This window comes from Phascolarctos cinereus, unplaced genomic scaffold (assembly GCF_003287225.1).
Source record: "Phascolarctos cinereus isolate Bilbo 61053 unplaced genomic scaffold, phaCin_HiC Scaffold_4;HRSCAF=312, whole genome shotgun sequence".
In the NCBI taxonomy this organism is placed as follows: domain Eukaryota; kingdom Metazoa; phylum Chordata; class Mammalia; order Diprotodontia; family Phascolarctidae; genus Phascolarctos; species Phascolarctos cinereus.
In genome coordinates, this window is record NW_027555847.1 from 243,115,753 (window position 1) to 243,141,907 (window position 26,155).

Sequence of the window (26,155 nt, forward strand, 5' to 3'; positions counted from 1 at the left end):
TATTAGAAGTATAAAAATCAATGACAATATAAAAGTGTAATTTTAACCATTGCTAGAAAAAGTCTAGGTAACAATGACTTTTTTAAGGTACATATTTAATGGCTTTTTCATTTTCTTTCCCTCCATCAGACGTTGCTTCGACCTCTTCAAGCTTTGTGCTCTTTCCAGCTTCAGCATGGTGCTCAGATTCGTCTCAGCAAGGAACACCTCTTGAAAAACGGGCTATATCCTAAGCCCATGCCAAAGAATAAACGCAAACTAAGAAAAATGGAGCTCTTAATGAATAGTGTCAAAATTTAGGGAAATTATCCTTGTGGTGTTAGTATACATACATATATATTCATTTGCAATTTACAACACCAAGTACATTTTTCAGCCTACAAATAGTTCTGTGAGTTGCTAACTGACTCAGCAAAAGAACTGAGAGAAATTATACAAGAATCTTGTCCAGAGGTGGGAAATGAAACAAATATTGTTTTGTTTTTTCTTAAGAAAAAGTGATAATAACATTAAAAGGCTTGATTTTATTTTTCAAAACTTTTATTAATTTTTACAACTCCTGTAATGAAAAAGTTAGTTATTATTCTGGATTAACAGTGTCTGTTCAAGAAATTACCCTTTATAAAAAGAAGAAAATTGTTACAACTAATTAAGGCAATATTGTTTTAGATAACTGTACATTTGGTAAAGATTCAGCAATGGTGAAGACCTGCATCAATTTTTCACTTTTGTATGGGAACTTTATAGATGTTGGTCAGTAGCTTAAAAGCAAACAAAATCAAGCAAATTATAGCATTAAAATCTGTGCATTTTTATTTTAATAAAAATTGTAACACAGTAAGGAAAATTCATTTTCCTGCTTCGAAACTTTGACATAGTTAATAGTGGGATTTAAGTACTTTCTTATTGGGAGAGACTATAATTTCATATTTTAGGGTTGCATATAGTTTTGAAAATTAATGTATATTTTCAGTTGCAGGCATTCTCAATGAGAAAGTTTCTGTTTTTCATAGTTCTTAGATTTGTTGCCTGACAATAAGCCATGTTTTGTTGAAATTTTCATAAGTAACAAAACTAGAATAAAAAACATACAGTACTCTCAGTGCCATTCTTATGGAATAACATGCATAGCAATTAGGATCATTGAGATATAAAGGATGGAATTTTTTTTTAAATCTAAGAGAAAACTCTGTAAGTAGAAAGAAGTTAAATTCTACAACTTTGGGGAAACATTTGTGAAATTTCATAGAGAATATTTGAACTACGTGTTTTGTGAATTAAATATACCACTTAGATAGGCCATTAGAAGAAACGTTTATGTGCACATTTATAGGTAACATAAATCATATGCAAAGGCATGTGAATTTTGACAATAAAACAACATTGTTTTCTTGTTTCTGCAAGTTATGAATAAGCTTGATTATTAGTGCTTGAGTCTATAGAATTGCTTTGCTATTAGTAGATTTTTCCAATAGCCCTTCCTTACATTGAGCATTTAGGATTATATACTTTATTATAAAAGCATATAAAATGTATGAAATGTATTTTATTGCCACATATTAGTGTATTTGAAGATTTTTTAAAGAAGACATATCTTTTACTTTATTTTTAACTGTCTTTTGTGTGTCATGTAGTTGTCACCATTTGCCATTGAATAATTATAGTAATTTTGATATAATGTAGCATCATAGAGAAAAATGTGTAGATGTATGCTTTCTGAAGATTGCTGTATCATTTAACTTGGTTTCTTATAATATTAAAGGGCCACAAATCTTCACATTATTAAAAAAACATATCAGAGAATTTGGACTTATCCATTAGAGAAGTAGATAAGCTACTTTCTGGGAACTAGTAAATGAATTAAAATGTTTAGATAATTTATATTCCTATATTCAGTTGTACAGGTTTTTATTATATGATGGATTAAAGATATTAAAATCTGTAATAAATTGAAATGCAAATTAGGAAAAAAATACTAGAATTCCACAGTTTATAATAGTGTGTGTTCCCCCTCACTTAAGGCTGAATGACCACTTGTTTGGTTAGTTGTAGAAGGATTTTTTTTTCTTTATATGAATTATATTAGATGGTCACTGAAGTCCTTTCCAATTCTGAAATTCTGAGTTTGTGAAATATATTTGAACATGAGAGGCATTATACCTCTAGACTTTAATTTTCTTCACCATCGTTAAAAACCTTTAAATCATCAGCAACCTTAAGCATTTCAGCACGATCTCAAATTTTTTTCTAGTTAATAAAATGTTCAGTAACCTCTCCTCCTCTAACGTTTATTCACCCTATATAAATTTATCACCCAATCTAGGCCCTGGTGGCCCTTATATACCGATCCACAGGGAGTTGTCCCTCTTTTCTAAAATGTGGCTCAAGATGTCTCTTTCCACTTCAGTTCTTTCCTTCACGCTAAAGGACTTCAGTATACAGGTTGATGTTCCTCCAAATACCCTAACTTTTCAATTCACAACCTGTTTAACTACCATAACCTGGGGGTCATACCTTTGATCTTGCCATCAATCACTTGTCTTCTACTTCCATAGCCAAGGACTCCAAAATTCCTTTCTTATCATAATCTATCATTCTCCCTTTACCTTACTACTCCTAATTCTATCCTGTACTATGTCCCTCCATCCCTCAGTATTTTCTCAGGCCATCATTCTTCTTGTTAGCCCATTTCCCTCCCATTCAACCCTTTCAACTGAATTCCTCCCTTCTTGCTTCACCAAAACAAACAGGCTCTTTGCCATGACCTGCTTCTTTCCTCTTCTCTTCATCCCACATTCCTCTGACATCATCTTCCACTTCTCTTTCACTCTAGTCAGATAAAGAGGTGGCCCATCTTGCCAAAACCAATCCTATTCATTTATCATCTATCTTATCCCCTCTAAACCTCTCCAGCGTATTTCCCCCATTATCATCCTTTCTTCACATCTATTGTTCAATCTCTCCCTATCATCTGGGTCCTTCCCGGTTGCTTATAAACACATCCAAATCTCCCCATGCTTAAAAAAATCCTCATTAGATCTACTATCCCTTTTAACAACTAACCTACAGTATATCTCTTCTGTCCTCAGCTAAACACCTTGGGGGAAAAATTAAAAACCACCTACACTTAGTGGTCTTCATTTTGCTTCCTCTCATTCTCTCCTAAACACTCTGCAACTTGCTTACAATCATGTCATTCAACTAAAAATGCTCTCCCAAAAATGACCAATGACTTCCTAATGACCAAATCTAATGCCCTTTCTTAATCTTCATCCTTGCTTTCTTTGCAGCATTTGACACTGTTGACCACCTTCACCCCTGAATATTCTCCCCTCCCTGGGTTTGGTGCTTTATTTGCTATTAGAAATTTTAGTGTACCAAAGGAGGATTTATCCTTTTCTCAAATCTACAGGCACTCTGATTTTTCATGATATTGCTCTCTCTTAATTTTCCTAGGCAGCTAGGTGGCTCAGTGTAGATAGAGCTCTGGGTGTGGTGTCAGGAAGACCTGAGTTAATATCTGGGCTTAGACATTTATTAGCTGTGTGGCCCTAGGCAAGTCACTTGACCTCTCAGCCTCAGTTTCCTCAGTTGTAAAATGGGATAATAGTAACTAATTACTAATCACAGGTTGTTGTGAGGAGCACATGAGATAATATTTGTAAAGTACTTAGCGCAATACCTGGTATGTGGTAGGCATTATATAAATGATTGTTCCCTTTCTTTTCCCACTTCCTACTACTGACCTCTCTTAAGTTTCCTTTGCTACATTTTCATCCATGTCATGCCCACTAACTATAGTTGTACACCAAGGTTCTCTCTTGGGACTTTATCTCTTCTCTCTATACTCTGACACCACAGCTCCCATGGATTTAATTATCATCTATTAATTTGATTCCCAGCTCTATATCCAGCACCAGTCTCTCTCCTGAACTCCAGTCCCATATCACCAACTTACCATTGGACATTTTGAGCTGGATATCCTCCTGTAGGTGTCTCAAACTGAACAAATCCAAAACAACTTACTATCTTTTCCTCCAAATCCACTTATATTATGAACTTCTCTGTTACTGTCAAGCACTTCCTATCCTTCCAATCCCAATCCAATCTATCCTATTCATAGATGCCAAGTTGATTCTCCTAAAACACAAGTCTGGTCATGCCATGCAATCAGTGAACTCCAGAGCCTCCCTATTGACTCTAGGATCAAATATATACTCTTCTGTTTGGCATTTAAGGCTTTTTACAACCTTCCTCTCTTTCTAGCCTTCTTATACGTTGTTCCCCTCCACACACTCTATGATCAAGCCAAACTGGCCTTTTTACTGTCTCTCCCGCACAGCATCATCACTGTGCCTCTGCCTAGGCTCTCACATGCCTGGATATTCTCCTTCCTCCCTCTCCTACACTTTTAGAATCTCTAGGTTCTTCAAGACTTAGACTAAACATCTCAGTCTTCAGAAGGCCTTTATTGGTGGATCATCCCCCTTCCCATGTTAGTGCTCTCTGCTCTAAGTTACCTGGTATCTTCCCAGTATCTTGTAAATACCTTTTTACCTACTTATATTCTACTCTGTTAGCATGTAAACTCCTTGAGGATGTAGAGCATTTTCACTTTTCCTTTGTTTCCATAGTAAGCACTTAAATACTTATATATACTGAGAATATTAATGTAGCACTGATGGGATGATGTGATGAGCAGGGTTGTTCAACCATTTTCTTTGTCCCCCCAGTCTAGTAATGACTCATTGTTTAAATAACAAAGCAGTGCAAGGCAAGAAGCATTTATTAAGCACTTACTCTGTTTCAGTCATTTTGCAATATAAGCAAAAAGAAACAGTCTCTGCCCCCAAGGAGCTTACAAACTAATAGCAAAGACTACACACAACAGTTAGCTGGAAAGAGGGTAACAGGATTGTGAAGGTACCTAGCTGAAGTGCATGGTGTTGAATTTCAGAAGTGCACCTGGGAAAGGAATGGTTTGGCCTGCCTGGTTTCTCCTCCAAATGGAAGCCCTGTGGAGAACTCACAAATGAGAAAGGGAAACTGGCATATCAGAAGGAATGGTAAGAAGACTCACTAGATGAGTGCTCAGGGTTAGACTGCAGAGCCTTGATAATGAAATCTGGAAAATCAGAAGTATAGCCAGGAGGAAAATGAAGATTGGGCTGGGTCTCTCTTCAAAATAGAGACCCCAGAAGAATTTACCAATTTGAGAAGGGGCAGCAGAGCGGAGGTACTGATGGATGTGGCAGGGTGAGATCGCAGCTCCAGCAATGAGGTCTGTAAAATCAGAAGCACAGAAGGGGTTTCCAGTATAAATACTTTTTCCTCTCTCTGGGCAGTAGTAACAAAAGTGTCTATAAATCTCACTATTTTTAGATCTGAGTCCCTAACCAGAGTCAGAAAACTCTGGCAAAATATAAAATTCCTCTCTTCAGGGATGCACCCTTCCATTGCTTCCTACCAACTGCATCTCTAACAAACACCCACATTAGTAAATGCCATTGTTTGTGAAAAAACCCAAAAGAAATATTTAAAACAAAAGGAGGTAAAATCCCCCCATTTCCAAGGTAAAAAACTTCAGTTTCTCCTGAGGGAGCCTAGCGGATGAAAATTGCAGAATATTACCTTTGAGTCTGTAATTTAGGGGGGTTTCAGCAATACAATTTATAGTGACTATCCAGTTTATTTCTTCAAACTTATCCCTATAGGTTCCAGGGATGGGGAACCTGCAGCCTCAAGGTCCTAAAGGGCAGCTCTTTGACTGAATTCAAACTTTACAGAACAAATCCCCTTAATAAAAAGATTTATTCTGTAAAACTTGTACTCAGTCAAAAGGCCGCACTTCAGGACCTATAGGGCCACATGTGGCCTTGAGGCCTTAGGTTCCCTATCCCTAGACTAGGGCATAGCCAGTCAATGTCCATTTACTTTATAATCACCAAAAAACTCTTAAAAAAAACCATACACGCTTTTCCAGTTGATCTGTACAAATGAAATGGTAGGGAAAATGTACAGAGACAATCTATGCCCTAGTGGGTAAGTCCAACATTTGTGCTAGAGACTCAGTTCCTTTCCTGGAATTACTTAAAGTTTCGCATCTTTTATAAGGAGCAAATGAGCCTACTCAAAGTTTTATATCCTTCACAAGGTATGAAATTCATTCGAATCTGAAGTGAACTCATCTTTACAAGGTAAAATGCAATCTGGTTTAACACACCCTTTTACAAAATATGTGTCCAGATTTCTTGTGGATGTTTGGAAGATTGAGGTCTATATACTCTCCACAGACCAGTAGGCATAAGCCTCAAATTCCAATTCCCTTTCAAGAAAGTTCCTACACAAGATGGCTATGAGATTACGACTACATAACCAAGTGTTTACACCTATTTCCCAAACTAGAAAATTTTATCCCTTGTTTTGAGGTAAAAATCCTTGGTTAAGAGAGGTAAGGATGAGTGACGCAGATCTGGATTTTCTCAAGAAATACAGAGCACTATTGAATTAGCACAACTTGCTGCAAACTCCAAAGACAGCAATATTGAGGCCCGGAATTATTTGATAGTTAATATGATTGTATCCTGGGCCTATATATCCTTGCAATAAAACTTGCCTGAAACTATAACTAACCCTTAGACAGCAAGGTGATCAAATCAGTCAATACTGAAAGATTAATTCAGGCTATTCACTGGAAGGTCATATACTCAAGCTGAAGCTTAAATACTTTGGCCACATAATGAGAAGATGAGACTCATTGGCAAAGATGATAATGTTGAGAAAGAATGAAGGCAAAGGGCAAAGGAAATGACAGGGTGAGATGGATAGATAGTAATATGGAAACAAAAATGATTGGACAGATTTCAAGAGATAGTGGAGGATAGAAGGGCCTGTCGCGCTACGGCCATGGGGTCTTGAAGAGTTGGATATGACTGAATGACTGAAACGTAACTATGATTACTTTGTGAACCCCTAGATGTTATACAGAACTGTAATGTCTTGGACTAGCATAGAATTTTCACCAGCTGCTAAGTCTGGGAAATGAATTCTTAATTAGTGGAATATTGGAAAGGTTAAATAGGAAGAAGTGAGGGAAGATCCAATTTCAGGTTGGAAGAGTCCCTGAGGGTTACTTCAACTCAGGTAAACTTGCTGTGGTGGAGGCAAGTACACAGAGTGAAGACAAGTAGGAAACAGGGACCCAATATGAATAGAGTAGGTCAGAGTGTTGTGCTGAATTTAGGACAGCTCCAAGAAGAAATAGAGCAGTATCAGAGGTGAGAGAGAAATAAAATGATAGCAATCCCTTTGCTTGGATATAGGGGAGACAGAGTACTAGTGAAAGGGAAACCCAAATTGAGGGAAAGTTAGGACTGGTATAAACCCAGGTAGGTGTATTTCATTTGGTCTTGTACAGGGTCTGAGGATTTGCCACTGTCCCCACAGGTGATGAATATTTTCAAAGGTTTTTTTTGAGGGGGGGGTTTGGGTTTTTTGTTTGTTTGCTATCAAGTCTATGAATTTCTTGTCTATGTGTCCAGATACACATAAGACTCTGTGTGAGCCTGTAATTGATGTGATATGTTCAAGAGTGTATTGGTGGGTAATTTGTTTTGGAGATGAGTTTTTTGTTCTCTGTTAAGTTCGACATGCAAAGGACCTTGAAAAATGATCATCTCAAATTCTGGATGCCTTTACACTCTCCTTCTTGAACTCTATGTTCCAGCTAAACTGACCTTTTTGCTCTTTGCTCCATCTTTTTCAGTAGCTGTTAAACTTTCTCACCTCTACCACTTACAACTCTGTTTCCTTCAAAATGTTCTTGAAGTCTTTCATCATTTTCCCCCTGCCTCCATAAAATGACTTTGTATTTGTATATATTTTGCATAGATCTGTTGTGTGTGTATGTAGAATATGAACTCCTTGATGGCAAAGATTTTGTCATTTTTGATTTTGTAACCACAGTGCCTGGTACAGAGTTAGCATTTAATAAACTTTTATTGAAGTGAATACAGTTGAATTCAATGAAATCAGTATATGATTGTGCTGGGGTGGTGGGAATTGTCAGGGGGAATTAATGAAGCAGTGTGGTATAAGTGGAAAGAACACTGAAATTGGAATCAAGAATGACCAACATTCAGATCTTGTATCTGATCCTTACTGGCTCTGTGTCATATTTCTAGCTACCTGATGTCTCTGAACAGTAGTTTCCTCATTTTGGAAATGTGTGTAATGATGCCTGAAGTTTCAAATTCACAGCTAGGTAGCACAGTGGCTAGAGTGCTGAGCCTGGAGTCAGGAAGACCTGAACACAAATCCAGCCTCAGATGCTTAGTGGCTTTGTGCAGCTCTTATAACCTTTGCCAAGTTGAGATAGAGAACTTAATTCTAAGTTCTTATCACAGTGCCTGGCACATAGAAAGCAATAAATAAGTACTTCCTTCCTTCCTTCCTTCCTTCCTTCCTTCCTTCCTTCCTTCCTTCCTTCCTTCCTTCCTTCCCTTCCTGTCTTCCTTCCTTCCTTCCTTCCTGTCTTCCTTCCTTTCCTTCCTTCCTGTCTTCCTTCCCTTCCTTCTTTCCTGTCTTCCTTCCCACCTTCCTGTCTTCCTTCCTTCCTTCTTTCCTTCCTTCCTTCCTTCCTTCCTTCCTTCCTTCCTTCCTTCCTTCCTTCCTTCCTTCCTTCCTTCCTTCCTTCCTTCCTTCCTTCCTGTCTTCCTTCCTTCTTTCCTGCCAGCCTTCCTTCCTGCCTTCCTGTCTTCCTGCCTTCCTGCCTTCCTTGCACAGGGGTTGTTATGAGGAACAAATGAGATAGTAGTAGGGTTAGTTCTGGGGCAAAAAGGAGAGGTATGCCTCCTGGTTGCAGGCCTTCTGTCCATCCTGGATAGGTTCTAAGGTGGCTGAAGCTGAGAAATTGGATGGGATAAGACAAGAAAGGATATAACTTTAACCCCAACATTTCCATAGTTTTGTTTTTTCTTTTCAAAGAAAAGAGGAAATAAAAAGATAACTATCCCACCTTACCTCCTTAAGTATGGAGAAGAGGAAGAGCACTTGTGAAAGACAAATCCATATGAGAGAAAGTTAGAAGCCAGTGTAGATCCAGGAAAGTTAGTTATATCCCTTATTGGCTTATATAGAATCTGCTGAGGGACTCCCATATCTTTCTTTGTTAATATACGTTTTGGAAAGGCCATGCAACAGGCCTTGGACTGTTTATTGTTTTTAGAAGTCATATTTATTTCTTATTATTCCTTCTTTCCCACTCCTTTTCTCTCTCCATCCCCCTTTTTCCTCTCTTCTTTGTATAACCAAAAATGGTGAGGTTTCTGCCCTTTTCTTGTGGATATCCCCAAGTAAAAGTGTCCTGTCAATTGATAGGCAACTGGACATAAGATAGGCAGTATCATCACAGGCACCCCTTAGGTTTTCAATACCGCTCTTTATTTTGATCAACTAGCTCTTGGACTCTGAAAGTCAAGGGAAATGGATCAGTTGGAAGGAATTACAACTTGTAGAACTCACTGAGGATTTTGATACATGGAGGTAATTAGGTCTTCCAATACCTATCAAAGCTGGGGGGAGGGTAATAACTTAATTGCTTCATGCCAAAGTTTTGGATCTGATACAGAATAACTACAAGTGTGTTCAGACCAATTCTAGTTCTGGGCAATTGACTGCCAGGACATTTAGTAGATGTAATACCCCGCCATGTGAAATATTGAACAAAAATTTCTCATTGAATATTAGCCTGTTACCAGCCCTATAGAATGTTTTAAGTTCTGGAGAACAATTCAGGAAAGCTAAATTAGAAATTCAGTCCATGAAAACACTTAGGTATCTTTGTTGTTTTTATGGGCTCATGACCTCCCTTTCTAAGTAGAATTTCTTAGAGTCCAACCAAAGACATAAAGAAGTGTCCCAAAGTCAGCCGTGGGATAAATTAGATCCCCGCCCCCCATTTCTCCCACCTCAGCCAATTGCAGTGTTCAGAGATTTCAGGTCAATATCTGGGAGAAGTGGAAAAGGATAACATCTTGCTTACCCACCATCTATTTCTAGGAACCCCTAGGAATTGTGGGAAAAATACTTAGTAAATGTGAGAGACAGGACCTTTTCTATTCAAAAGAACAGAGTTGGAAAGCCATCTTTGCTGAGTTATGATCTCCCCCACCCTCCTCACTCCCAATAGCTCTGGATACAGACTTAGTAAACCCCTACCTCCAGATTTCCCAAAGCCCCAGTTGTCTGTTCAAAATATCCTTCAATAAATCTCATTTGGATATGTAAACATGTGTTTTTTGGTTGAGTTTTTTTTTCCTTTTCCTTTCACTATATGGACACTGAATCATTTTCAAAAGCATTTGTGAATAAATTTAGGAATAAAAAAATGAATTATGTATGCATAGATAGCAATAGATATAGATATGTGATAAAGAGATAGAGGGGTATTTCATAAAAATAGTATGTATCTGAAATTGGTAGTAGCTCAGATAATGCCCCAATGGTGGTTGAATATGGCCAGCCATTCCCTCATAGTTCACAGGGTCAGACTCTTGGAGCCTAGTTAACCTAGGACAGAACCCTTTGGTATGGGTTTAGGCTGAAGGTCACTAGACTTATCTTGCATAGATTCTTTTATGACCCAACTACACTAAGGCATCTGAACAGGTTCAGATTCAATGAGGCCCATGGTAGCATGAGAGGGAAGAAAGACCTCTTGGGGAGCAATAGACAATGTTTCAAATAGAATGTATCAAGACTAAGGTCTTGAAGACCTTATTTAGAGCATGAATTACGTTGGGGGGGGCAGACTAGGGGAAGGGGTATTCAGAATGCATGCCATCTTGGGGTGGGGGAAGGGGCAAGATGGGGTGAAAATTTGGAATTCAAAATGTTGTGGAAGTAAATGTTGAAAACTAAAAATAAATAAATTTATATTACAAAATAAAAAAATAAAAAAAACTCTTCTAAAAGTCAGTACCTTGTCTTTATGATTAGTTTAGCTTCCACTACCTTAACATTAGCTTATTCTCCCATTGTCAAGTTCTTTGAATTTACCTAAATTATTATTTTTTTCTTTTATTTAGTTGTCTATTCTCTCCCTTTTTGTTCCTTCTCTTTATTCACCTAGTTAAGCAAGTAGTTAAAAATCTTTCCTCTCTTCCAACCTCTTATTTTCTGTAGCTTTCTTTTACTGTACCTTCCTAAGTTTTTCTTACTTTTGTTTTCTTCATTATTTCTCTTCTTTTCTAGTATATTCTGAATTTTATTTTCTGTTTCATGTACATTCCTTCTTTTTGCATGCATGTTCCTTCTTTATTCTCTTTGCATCTCTCATAGGGTTAAACCTTCTGAAAAATATGATTTGGGTTCACTTTTCTATCAAATGGCAGTTGTTGCCTTTATGGATTTTGCTCTACTCTTTTTTCTCTGATGCTCCTTACTCTTAGAAATATTGATTTGTTAAGCAAAGTTTCATTAGAGTGATTTCTAATCTTTGGGCATGGGTCCTTCCCCTACCCTAACTATGAGAAGTCTCCATCCCCAAAGCCATGTAGTTTCATCTCTGGATCTATGTTTCCCCCACCACTCTGGATACCAGCTGCCCATAGGAGCTTTCATATCCGTCTCCTAAGGGAGGGATATAAAACTGCCCATAGAAGTACAACAATCTCCCAGAGAAAGTGTCCTCTCAACATGCAAACTTTTCCCGGATTAAACTGATCAAAGGATCCTCATAGCCTACCACATGTTCATACTTCTTTCCCATCAGAATTCTCTTTGTTTCAGCTCTCTGGAGCAAGATCCTTTCTATCCTGCTGGTCTCAGTTCTTCTATTTTCTTCTACAGGTCCTTCCCCCCCACTGTTGCCTATAGAAAATTAAAGTCACCATCCCTCTTTAGTGTTCAACCATGAACTTGATAGGGGTACACCTCACATTATCCTTTATTTCCTCCTTGCCCTAAGTCCATTAATAAAACATTTAAGACAAATTATTTATGAGACTTATTTGTTCTATTCTTAATCATTGTACTTTCTGACCTTTTTATTTTTTCGTTTTCCAGAAACGTGTCCTTGCTGTTTCTCACATCTTAGTGAAAATCTTGTTCACACTAGTAAAATAGTATGTTCACTTCTCTTTTTAGGTAGAGATGCCTGAAGTACATACTTTTGTTACTGAATTTCCTTTTTTCATAAATAATTGCAGGTATGTCATTTGGGTTGCAGCTTGAGTTCCATTGCTTTTTGGAACATGTTATTTCATTCTCTTCTCTGATTTCTTGTAACTGAAGAATAGTTATGTGTTATTCAAATTGCCTTGTCTTCATATTTAAAGGTTTTTCCCTTGGCCACTTTCAGAATTGTCATTGAAAGTGTTAAAGTAACTATTATGTAACCTGAAATTTTAACTGAGGAATTTTGTTTTGACAGCAGTCTGTGGATTTTTGCAACCAGTGCTTTGCTGTCTATATTCAGAAGTTCTGGATGGTTTTCTTGTGTTATACCTTGTGTTATAGCATTCAGTTTTTTCAAATTCATTGTGTTCTTCTGTGTCTGCACATCTTTCATTCAAAGTCAGTTGTTTTGTTTTGTATAGAATTTATGTGTTAGTTTCTTTTTCTCACAAAGTTCCTACCACTTCACTAATTTTGGCTTCCAAATCTGTTAATCTTTCACTTCTTTAGAGAGATTCTCCATCATAGGTTCATTTTTTTTTCTAATTTATGAACTGTGTTCTTTAATGCTGAGTTGAGTGCTCTGTTTTCTGCAATGAAAATTCTGATTTCTCATCTAAATTAACTACTGATTTCTTGTTTTATGAGTTTTATTTCCCTTTTGAGACATTCTGAGGATTTACTGAGTCATTATTAGATTTTCACTGAGAATCACTGGTGGGGGTCACCACTCTGAGTAATTACCAGGGTGACAGATTGAACTGTATGAATTACCAGTCCTGTTTCTCTCAGTTCCACTAAGTTTCAATTTACCCGTTTCCCCTTTTCGATTTCTTCCTTTCTTGCATGTGGCAGGCTTCTAGAATCTCCTAGAAGACTGCTGCTTCTAGAGGGGTGGGGAGAGTACAGAATGAAATTTGATTAGGGTCCCTGCAGCAGCAGCATTCTTTATCCTAGGACTGGGTTCTGCATGAGTTTTTGTGCTGCTGTCTTTAATGAAGAATGAGGTGGAGGGGTGGTTGCTGAGTAAGTACTTTAAGAATTTTAATTCTCTCAGTGTTAACACTTCAGGCAGTTCTATTTTCTAATCTCACAGATTTAACTCTAGTTGCTGCATTTCTGGTACATAATTCCTTTGTTTGGAGATATTTACAGAGTGTAAATAAACCCTGTTATGTCTGGCATGTAACCCACCCCCCTGATTGAAATTATATGGGAACACTTTAATTTTTGTAAATAATTTTATTTCTAGTGTCTACAAAACACAATTCAGCATGTAGATTCACATGTATTTTTAAATGTACATAACTTTTAATTATACATATTTAAACCCAAACTTCTTTCGTTACTATAATCCTTATCTGCTTTTAAAAGAAAAACAAAATCAAAGTTTGTTAATTTATCAAGTTAGAGTATTTAATTTGCTAGAAGGACTCTCAAGAATTTAAATTCTACTAATGACTAATTACCTAGTCCTTGCTGTTTTAAGTTATGTATGAATAAGCATTGCATTGTGCAAATTTTATACCTTTAACTAGTTAATAACAACATAATAGATACCATCAGCAATTTTGAATCTTCCCTGAAAAAAAAGAAACTCATTTATTGAAACGTGGAAAAGTAATGATTAATTGAAGTAAGTTTACCTTCAGGATAAATTGCATTTGAAAAGAGAATAACCCTATTAAATGGTTGGAAGGGGAAAAGTGAAAAGTACTTTTTTCATTTGGTTAAACTTTAGGTAAAATTATAGTATGACTTACTCTTTGAGTGTAATGAAATCATTCAGCACAGGAGAATTGCTAATCATAATTTTTAATTTAGAATATATTAAACATGTCTTTTATAATGGAAAATAGTGGTGGTTAAGTAGTTTAAAATTAAACATTTGTAATTTTTAATAGTGATTTTCCAAGATAAAGTATTCTGTTTATCAATGAAACTTTAAACTTCCATTTTAAAAAAGGGATACTATTAGGGAATGCTGAAGGTAAAATGCAGACAATTATTTTAATCCTCAATGAGAAGCTGCTTCATATAATTAAGAAAACAATTAATTTGGAGTCAGAGGACTCAGATTTCAATTCTAGCACTGCTACTTAGAGCCCATATGACTTTGGGCAAGCCACTTCCCTTCTTGAACCCTCAGTTTCCTTATTTAAAAGGACATGATCTTCCTTAGAAGAGCTTTAAATCCTGTGATCTGTTTTACAGATCACAGTTTATCAGTGTAGTACAGTAGAAGAGTAGTACAGTGGCAAAGGATCAGCACCCTGAACTTTGCCCTTCAACATCATCCCAGGAAAAATGTGAACATCTCACAGTGTGAGCTCACCTCACATTACCAGTTAAGATGATAACATACAGAGGTTCAGAGTAGTCTTCATGTTCACATACACCACAGTAAATATATGAAGACCTCAGACAGAAAAATGACAAAGATAAGAATATTAAGCTCCTCTATCTAGTCTATTCTAGAAGCTAGTAGGGAGATGGGTGACATCAGAGAAGTTAGCACAAGCCCTGTTTAATTGAACTGAAGTCTGTAAGTGCTAGGAGAAAGTGCCAGGGGAAAAAATGAATAAACATAAGGGAACAACAAACATAATGAAGAAATACTATGGCTTAAGAGGAGCCCAAGAGGTAAGTCCACACAAAGAGAGTATTCTACAATGAGTACAAATAGAGCCACAGAGGAAAAATGGCTTGGCAACAATTACAAGAATGGCTTTAAGAAATGAAGCAAGAGATTTAAACCATGGAATTATAATTGAAATAAGAACTCTGGAAGAAAAATTTGGAAAGAGAATAAATGACAGAACAGATTGTGGAAACTTTAACCAAGTAGTGCACTTTCTGAAAAATAAAATGGAACAATCAGAACTCAATGACTTTATGAGACAACAAGAAATATTAGAACAAAAGAAAAGAATAAAAAATTTTTTAAAAGTGAGGTATCTACTATCAACAACAACTGACTTGGAAAACAGGTCAAGGAGGGACAATTTAAGAAGCATCAAATTCCCTGAAAACTATGACCAAACAAAAACCTGAATAGACTATTTCAAGAAATCGTAAAAGAAAATTGCCCAGATCTCTTAGAACTGGCCAATAAAATTGAAATAGAAAGAATACACCCATCATTTACTGAAAGAAACCTCAAACTGAAACTTATGACCCAGAAATGTCATACACAAAATACTAGCAAAAAGCTACAGCAACATCTTTGAAATCATTTGCATTTCAACCAAAAGGGAATTTATGGGTTGGGTGGATAATAGACCATATTAATAACATGAATGAAAATCACATGATTATATCAATAGATGCAAAAAAAATCTTTTGACAGAGGAAAATTAATTTCTGTTAAAAATAATGAAAAGAAGAAGAATAAGTGTACTTTCCCTTAATATGGTAAATATAATCTATCCAAAACGAAGGGTCAACATTTTATGTAAGGGAGAAATGCTAGAGACCTTTCAAATAAGATAAAAGGAAAACTAGTGTGCTCATTATCATCATCATTTTATATAGAGCTAGAAATGTTAGGTACATGTATAACAACAAGACTAAAAAAACAGTTAGAAGGAAGAAAGCATAGGCAAAGAAAATACAAAAAAAGGACTGCTAATTATATTATGATTTATTTAGAGAGTCTTGGATATTCAGCTAAAATCAATTGGAAAAATTAAATTGCCTCCACAAAATAGCAGGATATGAATTAAGCTCACATAAGTCATCATCTTTTCTATATACTACCAACAAAACCTGACAGAAGGTGACAGAAAGAGAAATAACATTCAAAATAGCTATAAAATGTTCAAAATATTTGGATCTTATAAAGGCACACACAGGAACTATATGAATAAAATTGTTATACACATCAGAAATAAAGAGCTAAATAATTGAAGCAATAATAATGGCTGATGGTTAGGGCATGCCAATTTAATGAGAATGAAAATATTGCTCAAATCAATTTAATTATTCAGCACCATACCAATCAAACTGCTAAAGGATTACTTTGCAGAGCTTTCATACAAATTTGTGTGGAGGAACAAAAAATCAAGAATCTCAGGGGAAATAATGAAAAATGTCAGAGGATGGGAGCCTACTAATACCAGGTTTCAAACTATATTTACACAGTGATAATCATCAAAACTATTTGTTCCTAGTTGAAAAAAAAATAGAAAAGTTGGTTAGTAGAACATTCTCTCTCTCCCTCTCCCTCTGCTTTTCCCTCTCCCCCTCTCTCTGTATATGTATGTGTGTGTATACATATATGTGTATATATATATCTCCACACACATATATGTAGGTAGGTATATATACATATACATATAGATGTTTATATGTGATACAGAGGCAAATGAATATAGTAACACAGTATTTGATAAACCCAAATATTCCCACCTACTAGGTTAAGATCTCACTATTCAACAGAGTTGCTGGGAAAAATAAAAAAAAAAATAGTTTCACCAAGATTGTTGTTGTTGCTGTTGTTTGTCCTTTATTCTCAAAGAGAACCATGACCGGGAAGGTGATGTCATGACTTGCAAGTGAATTGGATCTAAGTGAAGGAGGGCTGTGCAAAGTCACCATTCTCACTCTCTTCTCCAGAGCCATCTGAGCCTAGTGGCAAGATATAGATCAGGACAACTTGAGATGGTCCCAGATGCAGTGGGAGACCTTAGCCTTTTTCAGCTAGGGTCTTTCCCAGCTGAAGCAGGCCCATTCAGTGATTAAGGCTAGGTAAAAAAATGAGGCAAAGAATGGTCTGTTTTACCTAGTTAAAAAAATCAATCTGGGAGGAGAAGACCTTCAAGGTTTCTGGTCAAAACAGAAACAATTGCTATTTACACTCACTCTGAGCCATCAGAACCCAAACAATGACCAAGTGAGGCTTGGGCTGGGACCAAAATTAGGCTTAGGCTTAGGCCAATACCTCATACCATAAACTTCATACTATAAACAATAACTTTCAAATGGTTGTGTGACTTACACATATAACAAATAAACAAATTAGAACAACAGGGAAGGGGATACTTTTTATAGCTATGGCTAGGGGAATTATGCTTAATCAAACAAGGGATTCAAAAGATCACAGAAGAATAAAAGCCAATTTTGAATACTTAAAATTGAAAAGCTTTTGCTTTTCAAATAAGATCAATGCAGGTAAAACTAGGAAGAAAAGAGTTAACTATGAAAAAAGTCTTTGCAGTAAATTTCTCTGATAAATGATATCCAAGATATATAGTGAACTAATTCAAATATATAGGAGCCGTTCTATAAAAAATGGTCAAAGGATATAAATGGGTAGTTTCCAAGTGAAGAGAACCTTACTATCAACAACCACATAAAAACACGTTCCAAATCACTAGTAACAAAGCAAATTAGTTAAAACAACTCTGAATGTAATGGAATATTATTGTATTGCATAAATAACAAAAGGGACAGACTCAAAGAATCCTGGAAAGGCTTGTAAGAATTGATGCAAAATTAAGTGAGCAGAATCAGGAGAACAAGTTACATAATGATTACATTACGAAGAAAAACAATTTTGAAAGACTTAAGAATTCTGTTCAATGAGAATGACCAGTCACTACTGCAGAAGACTGATAATGCCAGTTAGTTAAAAAATCAACAAGCATTTATTAGGCACTTACTATGTTGCGGGCACTGTGCCAAGCTTTGGAAATACAATTACACACAAAAAGAAAGACAGCATCTGTCCTCAAGGAGCTTACGTTCTAATGTGAGAAGACAATACATTGTTGTTATTCATCCCTTGTCCTTCATTTTCAGGAAGTATTTTCTTCAGTAAGCTTTTGGACTTCTTTTTCCATTTGGCCAATTTTGCTTTTTAGGGCATTCTTCTCCTCATTGGCTTTTTGGGTTAGGCTATTTTTTAAGGTGTTATTTTCTTCAGTATTTTTTTGGCTTTCCTTTAGCATCACTCTCAGTTTTTTCTCTACTTCTCTTACTTGCTTCTCAAAATCCTTTTTGAGGTCTTCCATGGCCTGGGACCAATTCATGTTTTTCTTGGAGGCTGTGTGTCCTTCACTTTCAAAGGGGACCAATGACATCACAAGGTGATGTCTTAACTTGGGTGTGAGTTGGATTTAAGTGCAGTAGAGTTGTATAAAGTCATTAAACTGACTCTCCTCCACAGCAATTGAAGTCCAGTGGCAAGACAAAAGTTAACACAACTGGCGATGGCTCACAATGCAGTGGATGACCTTGGTGTCCTCCATGTCTAACCAAATGCTTCACAGCACCTGCTTCAGCCAATTTCATGGCTGTCAAAACAAATTATTCTCATCAGTGTTCTCCCATTTCACTGGGGAAAGCCTTCACATGCTTGAGGTAGACATCTCCCTAACTCACTGATGAGTTTGAGCACTATCAGTTATGTTCAACCTGGTTTACTCTGTCTGGTGAGATGGTTTTGTTGGGGTGTGGCTACTGTGCATGCCACAGGTTCTGGGAGTCACAGGTGTGAGTTGGGTGACCAGTGAATGCCAAAGGTGGTTGAGCAGCCCTGAAAATGGCTCAACAAGCCTCCATACCAGGGGTGCTAGTCCTCCTTGAACACCCCAAGGAGAAGTCAACACGCAAAAGGAGGCTGAAAGGGTGAGGGAAGATACCTAACAGGATTGTAGTCTGGTGCAAAATAAAGAGAAGGCTGGCCTGGGTGTTGGTTCTCCAGTAAAAGTGGGAGGTAACTGGGGTGATGGTACCTTGAGGTATAAACTCCAGGGCCAAAGTAATCTTCCAGGATGAAGAGATTTGGGGGGGCATGGTGGAGAAGTCTGAATGCAGCATGGTGAAAAATTACGTAGTATGTTTCCCATCTCTTGACAAGGAGGAAATGAACTAGAGGTACAGAAGATGACATATGTTTTAGAAAGGACCAGTCTGTTAATTTGTTTTGCTTGACTATGCTTATTTTTTAGAAAAGAGGACTTTTTTGGAAGGTCAATATGGGAGTTGGAGGGGAGGAGAATAGTAGAGAGAGGAAGACTAACAATAGTTATACAAATTAAATAAAAAGAAAAGAAAGAAAAATGTCAATGAAAAACTTTCCTAAAACCACAGAACAGAAAGAAGTTCAGAGGGAGACAAAGAAACAGGACAGCTTTACAACTAATGTTTGGAATAATTAAAAAAAAATTTTACGTAATAGAGATTTGCAGTTTCAGATGCAATCCTACTCTTCTGTTCTTTGTATAGCTAAATGTTTGTTGATGTTTGTCAAGTTCTGAATAAAGCAAAATTAAGATTCAAATCCTGAAAAAATACAAATATACTCTTGCAAAAAATGTATTATTCTCCCACTAAAGGCATTTTTCCCTCATCTTGCTTGAAACTTTTTTTGGGGGTAGGGCTTAAAGCTACAGATAGTAGAATGTGGGACTTGTAAGATAAAATAAATAGGATTTCTCCATTTTGTGGCATACAAATGCATTTTCTAGTCATCTTCACAGAACCATAAAAAAGGTACTAGATCTTTAAAAGGAAGAAAACCTTCTATGTTGCCACTAGTTAAGAGTTAGTAGCATCTCTGAAATATGTCTAGAAAATTCCTATGTCTCCAAGATATTTGGGGAGTAGGCTGTTTTGGATAATTGAATATTCTGGATAATTTCAACCTTCGATGTAGTATATATACACACACACACATACATACATACATACATACATACATAATTTCTATTTATATACATACATATGTATATGTATATACATACATACATACGTATATATATATATACATATATATATACACACACACATATATACATTACCAATTTTCAAAGTTAAAATACAATCGAAATATGCATAACACCAAAACTGTATTGAACATACATTGTTTTTATCCATAGGGTTCTTCAGGAACCTAGGGTGCATAGGGTCATCATTAATTACCACCTGTTATACATTTGTGTAGGAAAAACTGATTATTTAAGGTCTGAGGGTTGCCTTGATTTCAAATCAAGGGTACCACACAATAAAACTTACATGTGGCCTAATAAATTTTTTCTCTGCAAGGAAACTTTTTTTTCCCAACCAATCTAGTTTTGGGGTTTTTTTTTAAGCAAAATCCTGTCATAAACAACTGTTATTACTAGAGATTAATCTAATTCTAAACATTTCCTCTTAGAGAGAAATGAATCCTAAGACACACAGAGTTACCCCTATGTTCCTAAAATCTCTATAACACAGGTTATTTTGAAGTTACAATTTATAATATTCTGAAGCAACAGACAAAATTCCATAGTCAAGACTGAGCAAAGTTTCAGAGCTAAAATAACTGACTCAGAGCCATAATTAAAGAGAGATGGATAAATCTGCTCTTTCAGATTAATCCAAAGACTTCAGACTAGGATACCGAGAAAGCTACTTCTATAATGTTTCTAAAAACAGGGAGCAGGGAAGGGCACTTAATGTTGCTTCCTTACATCAAGTCAGACAGGAAATCTAAAGTCCATGCAATTGAGAAATCCATCAGAACTATGGGAGAAGAGCAAGTAATTTATTAATTCAATACATGTTTATTGAATGTCTACTGTGCACTGACGGCCATGGACAAAGGTGAAAAGGTGAATGGGTGAAAAGGGCATGGTTAAACAAAACGAATTAACATATTGACAATGTCTGAAAATGCATGTCTTACTTTGTGCCTGTAATCCATCATCTTTTCCTTGGCCTCATAGAGCTTCTGTTTAAATTGAAGACATTAGATATATAAATAAATAACTTTAACCAATGTTTTTAGCCCATGAATATAATGAACAATCTATATATCTCTTTTGAAATATTGTATGTGCAGTACAGACTACCTTGGCTTCTATTGCCATGTAAGTTATATTTCACCCTACCTCCAAGTTCACCAGTACCATTAAAAGGATTTAAGGGGAGGAGGAGGAGGTTTCTAGGTTCTCTGCATATGGATCCAGCCCCCACTGATGGTATTTCTCCAAGGGTAGAGGTTGGTCCCCTATGCCCCAGTTACATTAGTTACTAACAGTCATATTAGCTTTTACTTCTAAAAGTGTAATCACAAACATACAAATTCATTTCCCTGTCATGTGGAAGACATAATCCTCCTCTCCCTATACTACCTCAGTCTCTGGGGAGGGAAGAAGATTAGGTTCATAGCTTGGCTCAGTTCCCAGAGACCACAATCCCAGTTCCAAGTTCAAAACACACCTTTGGGCTCAAGCCCCAGACACCCTGGTTTTTCAGGGCTCTCATGTGAGGCTGGCTGGCTTCAGTATTTTACTTGCAAACCTGGCTCCAAGGTTGTCATGGTTTGAACTCCTGGCTCCCATGAGGATTGCCTCTGTCACCGGAAACTGAAGAGGACATGCAACACAGAACAGCAACAAACACCTCTAGGTCCATTTCTTGGAGCTGAGGTAAAAGAGAGGGGCAGGGGAGGGAAACTCCTTTCCTTCTCACTGGTTAAGTTCATGACAACCATGTTGTGGGTGAAGTGGGATCTTTACCCTCTGGATTCAGCAGAAAAGAAAGCTGTAGAAAGAGATCAGAGTAGAAAGAAAAAAAACCCAGGCAAATAGTTAATTCTCTCTTTGTTGTTACAGAGGGCTTGTACAAAGGTGGGATGGTAAGCCTGTATTCCCAGATCTTATTATATTCATTTTAATTACAGTAGCAAGTGTCAGGAGGTTTAAGTGTCGCCTTTTTATCATGTCTGTTTAACCACTTTTTAGAATTCAGGATGCTATGGCAATTTTATACACATTTGTCCAGATTAAAGTGCTTTTTTCAATCCTTGTGGTTTTGCAATTAATTCTGTAATTTATCTTTTTAGAAACCATGTCACTCTCTCTGTGTAGGAAACAAAATCCAATTTTTTGTCTTGAGCTCAGGTTATTGCTCTTACCATGTGGCAGCTCCCCATCCGAAGTGAATAAAAGCTTCATCATAGGTTTTTTAAATGAGGAAAATTAATTTTCTTTTCTTAATCTATTACAGTTAATTATCATCCGTCTTTAATTCAGAAAAATAAATTCATATGTTATGACAGAGGTTTCCTGCAGATAGCTTGCTCCAGTTAACTTACTGATTTTGACAAGAAAATGCCTGGTGAATAATTCAAACAATTCAGTAGCAAGGAGCTGACTGACCAGTGACTCCAACGAGAAAATCATGTTGAAACCAAACTATCCTATGTAAAATGCATGATATTCCTAATGCTCATGTTTAACATTTAATAAGGTTTGTTCTGTAAGATAGTCTTTTGAGAGGCAGCTTCCTGGCTGGCATTTCTGTATTCCACAATTAGAGCTGTCAAAATAGTCAGTTTTAAAATAGAACTAGAAGGATTTTGAGAGCTTGTCGTATGATGTTGTACCAGAATTACTTGACATTAATGTCGAGTTATCCTAAAAAAGTGAAACTTAGGAAAAACTGTTTTGGTGAGTTATACCAGAACATGCAGAGGAAGCATCCCTCTTATGCAAATCTGATGTTCTGTGTTTTCCTTTTATGATGAAAATGCTTCTGAACAAGGCAGGAATTAGGACAAGTGCATTGTAAAAAGGAACTTTTTTGAAAGTTTGAAAAAAATTGGGAAGTTACAGGAAAATATGACCAAATTCTTATGTATTATGGGCAGCATGGTATAGTGAGGTAGCTGGTGGTACAGTGACTAGAATGCTGGCCTTGGAGTCAGGAAGACCTGAGTTCAAATATGGCTTCAAACATTTACTAGCTGTGTGACCCTGATCAAGTCCAATCAAATGAACATTTATTAAGTGCCTATTATGTGCCAGGTGCTAGAGATGCAATTAGTAAAAAGACAATCTTCTTCCCTCAAGGAGCTTACAATCGAATGAAGTTACTTAACCTCTGCCTTAGTGTTCTCATAACAGCGCCTATCTCTCAGGATTGTAAGGATCAAAAGAGATAATATTTGTCAAGTGCTTTGCAAATCTTAAAGCACTGTATAAATGCTAGCTATTATTATTATTACCATCTTCTTCATCATTACCATAGTGTATAGATTGCTTCAGAGGCAAGAAGACCTGGGCTTGAGTTCCTTCTGTCAGACATACAGCCATGGTACTTCTCAGTTGCGACTCTAAGGATATAAGCTGTAGAGCCTTGGCTGATCTTCATTTGTAGAATTGGAGTTTCCTCACTGGGAGTTACTTATATCAATGAAATAACAGGAACCAATCGATAATGACCACCCTGGCTTCCTTCCCAACTAAAATTCCACCTTCTACAGGAAACCTCCCGTAAGCTTTCTTAATTCTAAGGTTTTTCTCTCTTTCAATTATTTTCTATTTATCCTATAGATGGCTTACTTGGTGTGTATTTGTTTGCATATTTTCTCCCTCATTAGACTGTAAACCCTTTAAAGGCAAAGATTGGCTTTTGCATCTTTTTAAAAATCCATAGCACTTAGCACAGTGCCTGGAGCATAATAGGAACTTAAGAAATGTTTGTTAATTGATTAATAATAATATCACCTAAAAATCTAATCTATCACCCAATTTATTGGGGGGCAAAGGGAGAGTAAGAAAGTGAATGCCAGCCAAGGTGACATAAAACAAAGTACTCAATGTACCCACTAAGGTAAGCAATGAAGGCGTAGAAGGAACCTTGAAAGACAGGGCAATTGGGCTGAAGATATGAATGCTTTAGTATAATATAATAAAAAAACTGGAAACATCTTACTGCCAAAACCTTCATACCATTTATTGCCAATGACACTTTTAGCTCCAGATTGCACAGTGTATTGTACTTCAATTTAGGGAAATCATAAGAAATAACCTCTTTCCTAATCTCATTATATAAAATTTATGGAAATTGAGAAGTTATCACCCTCAACAGAAACCCTAAATCTGAAAATGGAAAAGCTGAAGAACCTGAAGACATTGAATACATATACTTAACAAAAAGTATGTATCTACCACCTACAAGGAAACAAATGGCAAAAACAATGCTGATGTCTTGAGTAATTTTGAAAAGGAGATGGCATACTTAGAATGGAATTTTGAAAAGTCATTTTTTTATTCTGAAGGAACACATTCAACTAACAATTAAAGCAATTAACACCTATGCAATATCAGTCTTATTAAATTTATATACATTTATTTAATTATAATTTATGTGTGTGTATACACACACACACACACACACACACACACACACATATATCAATATAGTTAAACTTATATAAACTTCGAACATATACTAACAAAAACCAGTAAAATCTTAACTAAATATGGGTTCTATCTCAGAAAGATAGCTCTGGAATGATGAACACTTCCTTGCCAAAAAGGATGCAGAAGATTGATTATCCTTCTCTGATAAATGGCCAACTGGCCTAAGACCTACAAAAATACATTTTGGAGTAAATGAACCATTTTACCAAATGAAAGTAAAGGCTGATAACAAACCATTAGATTTATTGCACATAAAACTTGTCTTACCTCTGGATGGAATCTATGAAATGTATAAATTCCAAGAGTGGGAATCAAAAGGCCCCCGCGGGTGATATGAGCTTGGCCAATAAGATATTGAGAAAGAAGCATTCAGTGCAGATTTTACAAGGAAAATGGTAGAAACTAAGCAATACAGTACTGTAAACAGAAATTTTACCACCTAAATTTCTAGAAAGACATTACTTAGTAGCTAGAATTATATAGCAGAGCCATTTCATGGGAGCAGCTGGGTGGTGCATTGGGGCAGCTAGGTGGTGCAGTGGATAGAGCACCAGCCCTGGAGTCAGGAGGGTCTCAGTTCAAATCCAGTCTCAAATACTTACTAGCTGTGTGACCCTGAGCAAGTTACTTAACTCCATTGCCTAGCAAAACAAATAAGCAAAAAAATCCACAAACAGAACCATTTCATGGACTGGCAGACTACTAATCCCCATACTACAAAAATAGATCTCAAAATATCCTTGAGAACTCAACCAGTGCATTATAGGAACTAGAGTGTTATCATAGAATGAATCTTTGGCTACGGTCTCCTGCATATAACAGTGATCTAGAAAAACTTAAAAATAACATGTTTAACATTATCATACCAATTAATTGTGATCTTGAAATTGCATAGTATGAAAAAATTTCATGATATAGAGACATAGTAGAAGAAATGATAATTTGGAAATAGGATGAGGTGCATATTATCCTGCAGTCCCGTCTGCTAATATTATTATACCAAGTATGCTTTCTGGGAATCTGCAGAAGATGAGCTTACATTCTTATATTTTTTATTAATTTGTAAGAAGCAGTCCTTTTATTCACATATGCAATAGTCCGAAACATTAAATATTAAAAAAAATTGCAATATAGTGATTTATCCCAGGACTATTGCTATTTGAACTCCATTAAACAAAACAAGAATGATTTTTCAAAATAACGATAATAATAATGAATTATCAAAAGAAAACAGAATAACCACTGAAAATTTCAAGAATAATGCCCATACTAAATATGTATGCATGCATGTATGTATGTATGCATGTATCTATCTGTCTATCTGTCTATCTACACACATAGCTTCCCTTGGAGTCAGGAAGACTCTCATTAAAGTCCTGCCTTTGGCACATACTAGCTGTCTGAGGCAACGCTCTTATAAGTTTGGTGATTAGCATCAGTGGAGGGGATTTCTATACTGGGAATCCCCCACACTGACATTGATATTAGCCAAAAAATTTACGCATACACTGCAGAGGTGATTTTAGTGTCTTATTCTAACTGTAATTCTAAGAAAATTGCTCAAATGAGGTGCTGTATTAATGATCACAGATATCTAAAACTTTTAGTAAGGTCCACCATTTCATCATAATTTCAAACTAAAGATAAAAGGTACTGGCTGTTACTATGAGCTTCTTTATTAACAAGCAAAATTTTCATTATATATAGCTTGCATTTTGCTGACAGTCAAGCTCATGCTACATTAAATCACAAAGTGCAATTGATCCAGTAGCCTTAAA

The 26,155-nt window shown here is 36.3% G+C and overlaps 1 protein-coding gene across 1 annotated transcript in view; it reads left to right on the plus strand.

Moving 5' to 3' along the window:
* DTWD2 (DTW motif tRNA-uridine aminocarboxypropyltransferase 2) overlaps nucleotides 1-8,010 on the plus strand; it is a 128,691-nt gene extending 120,681 nt beyond the window's left edge. Inside the window, exon 6 of the mRNA XM_020979017.2 lies at nucleotides 130-8,010. Within this exon, the coding sequence (XP_020834676.1) occupies nucleotides 130-300 (171 nt within the window). The 3' untranslated portion in view covers nucleotides 301-8,010. The remainder of the gene's footprint in view (nucleotides 1-129) is intronic.
* Nucleotides 8,011-26,155: the final 18,145 nt, after the last annotated feature.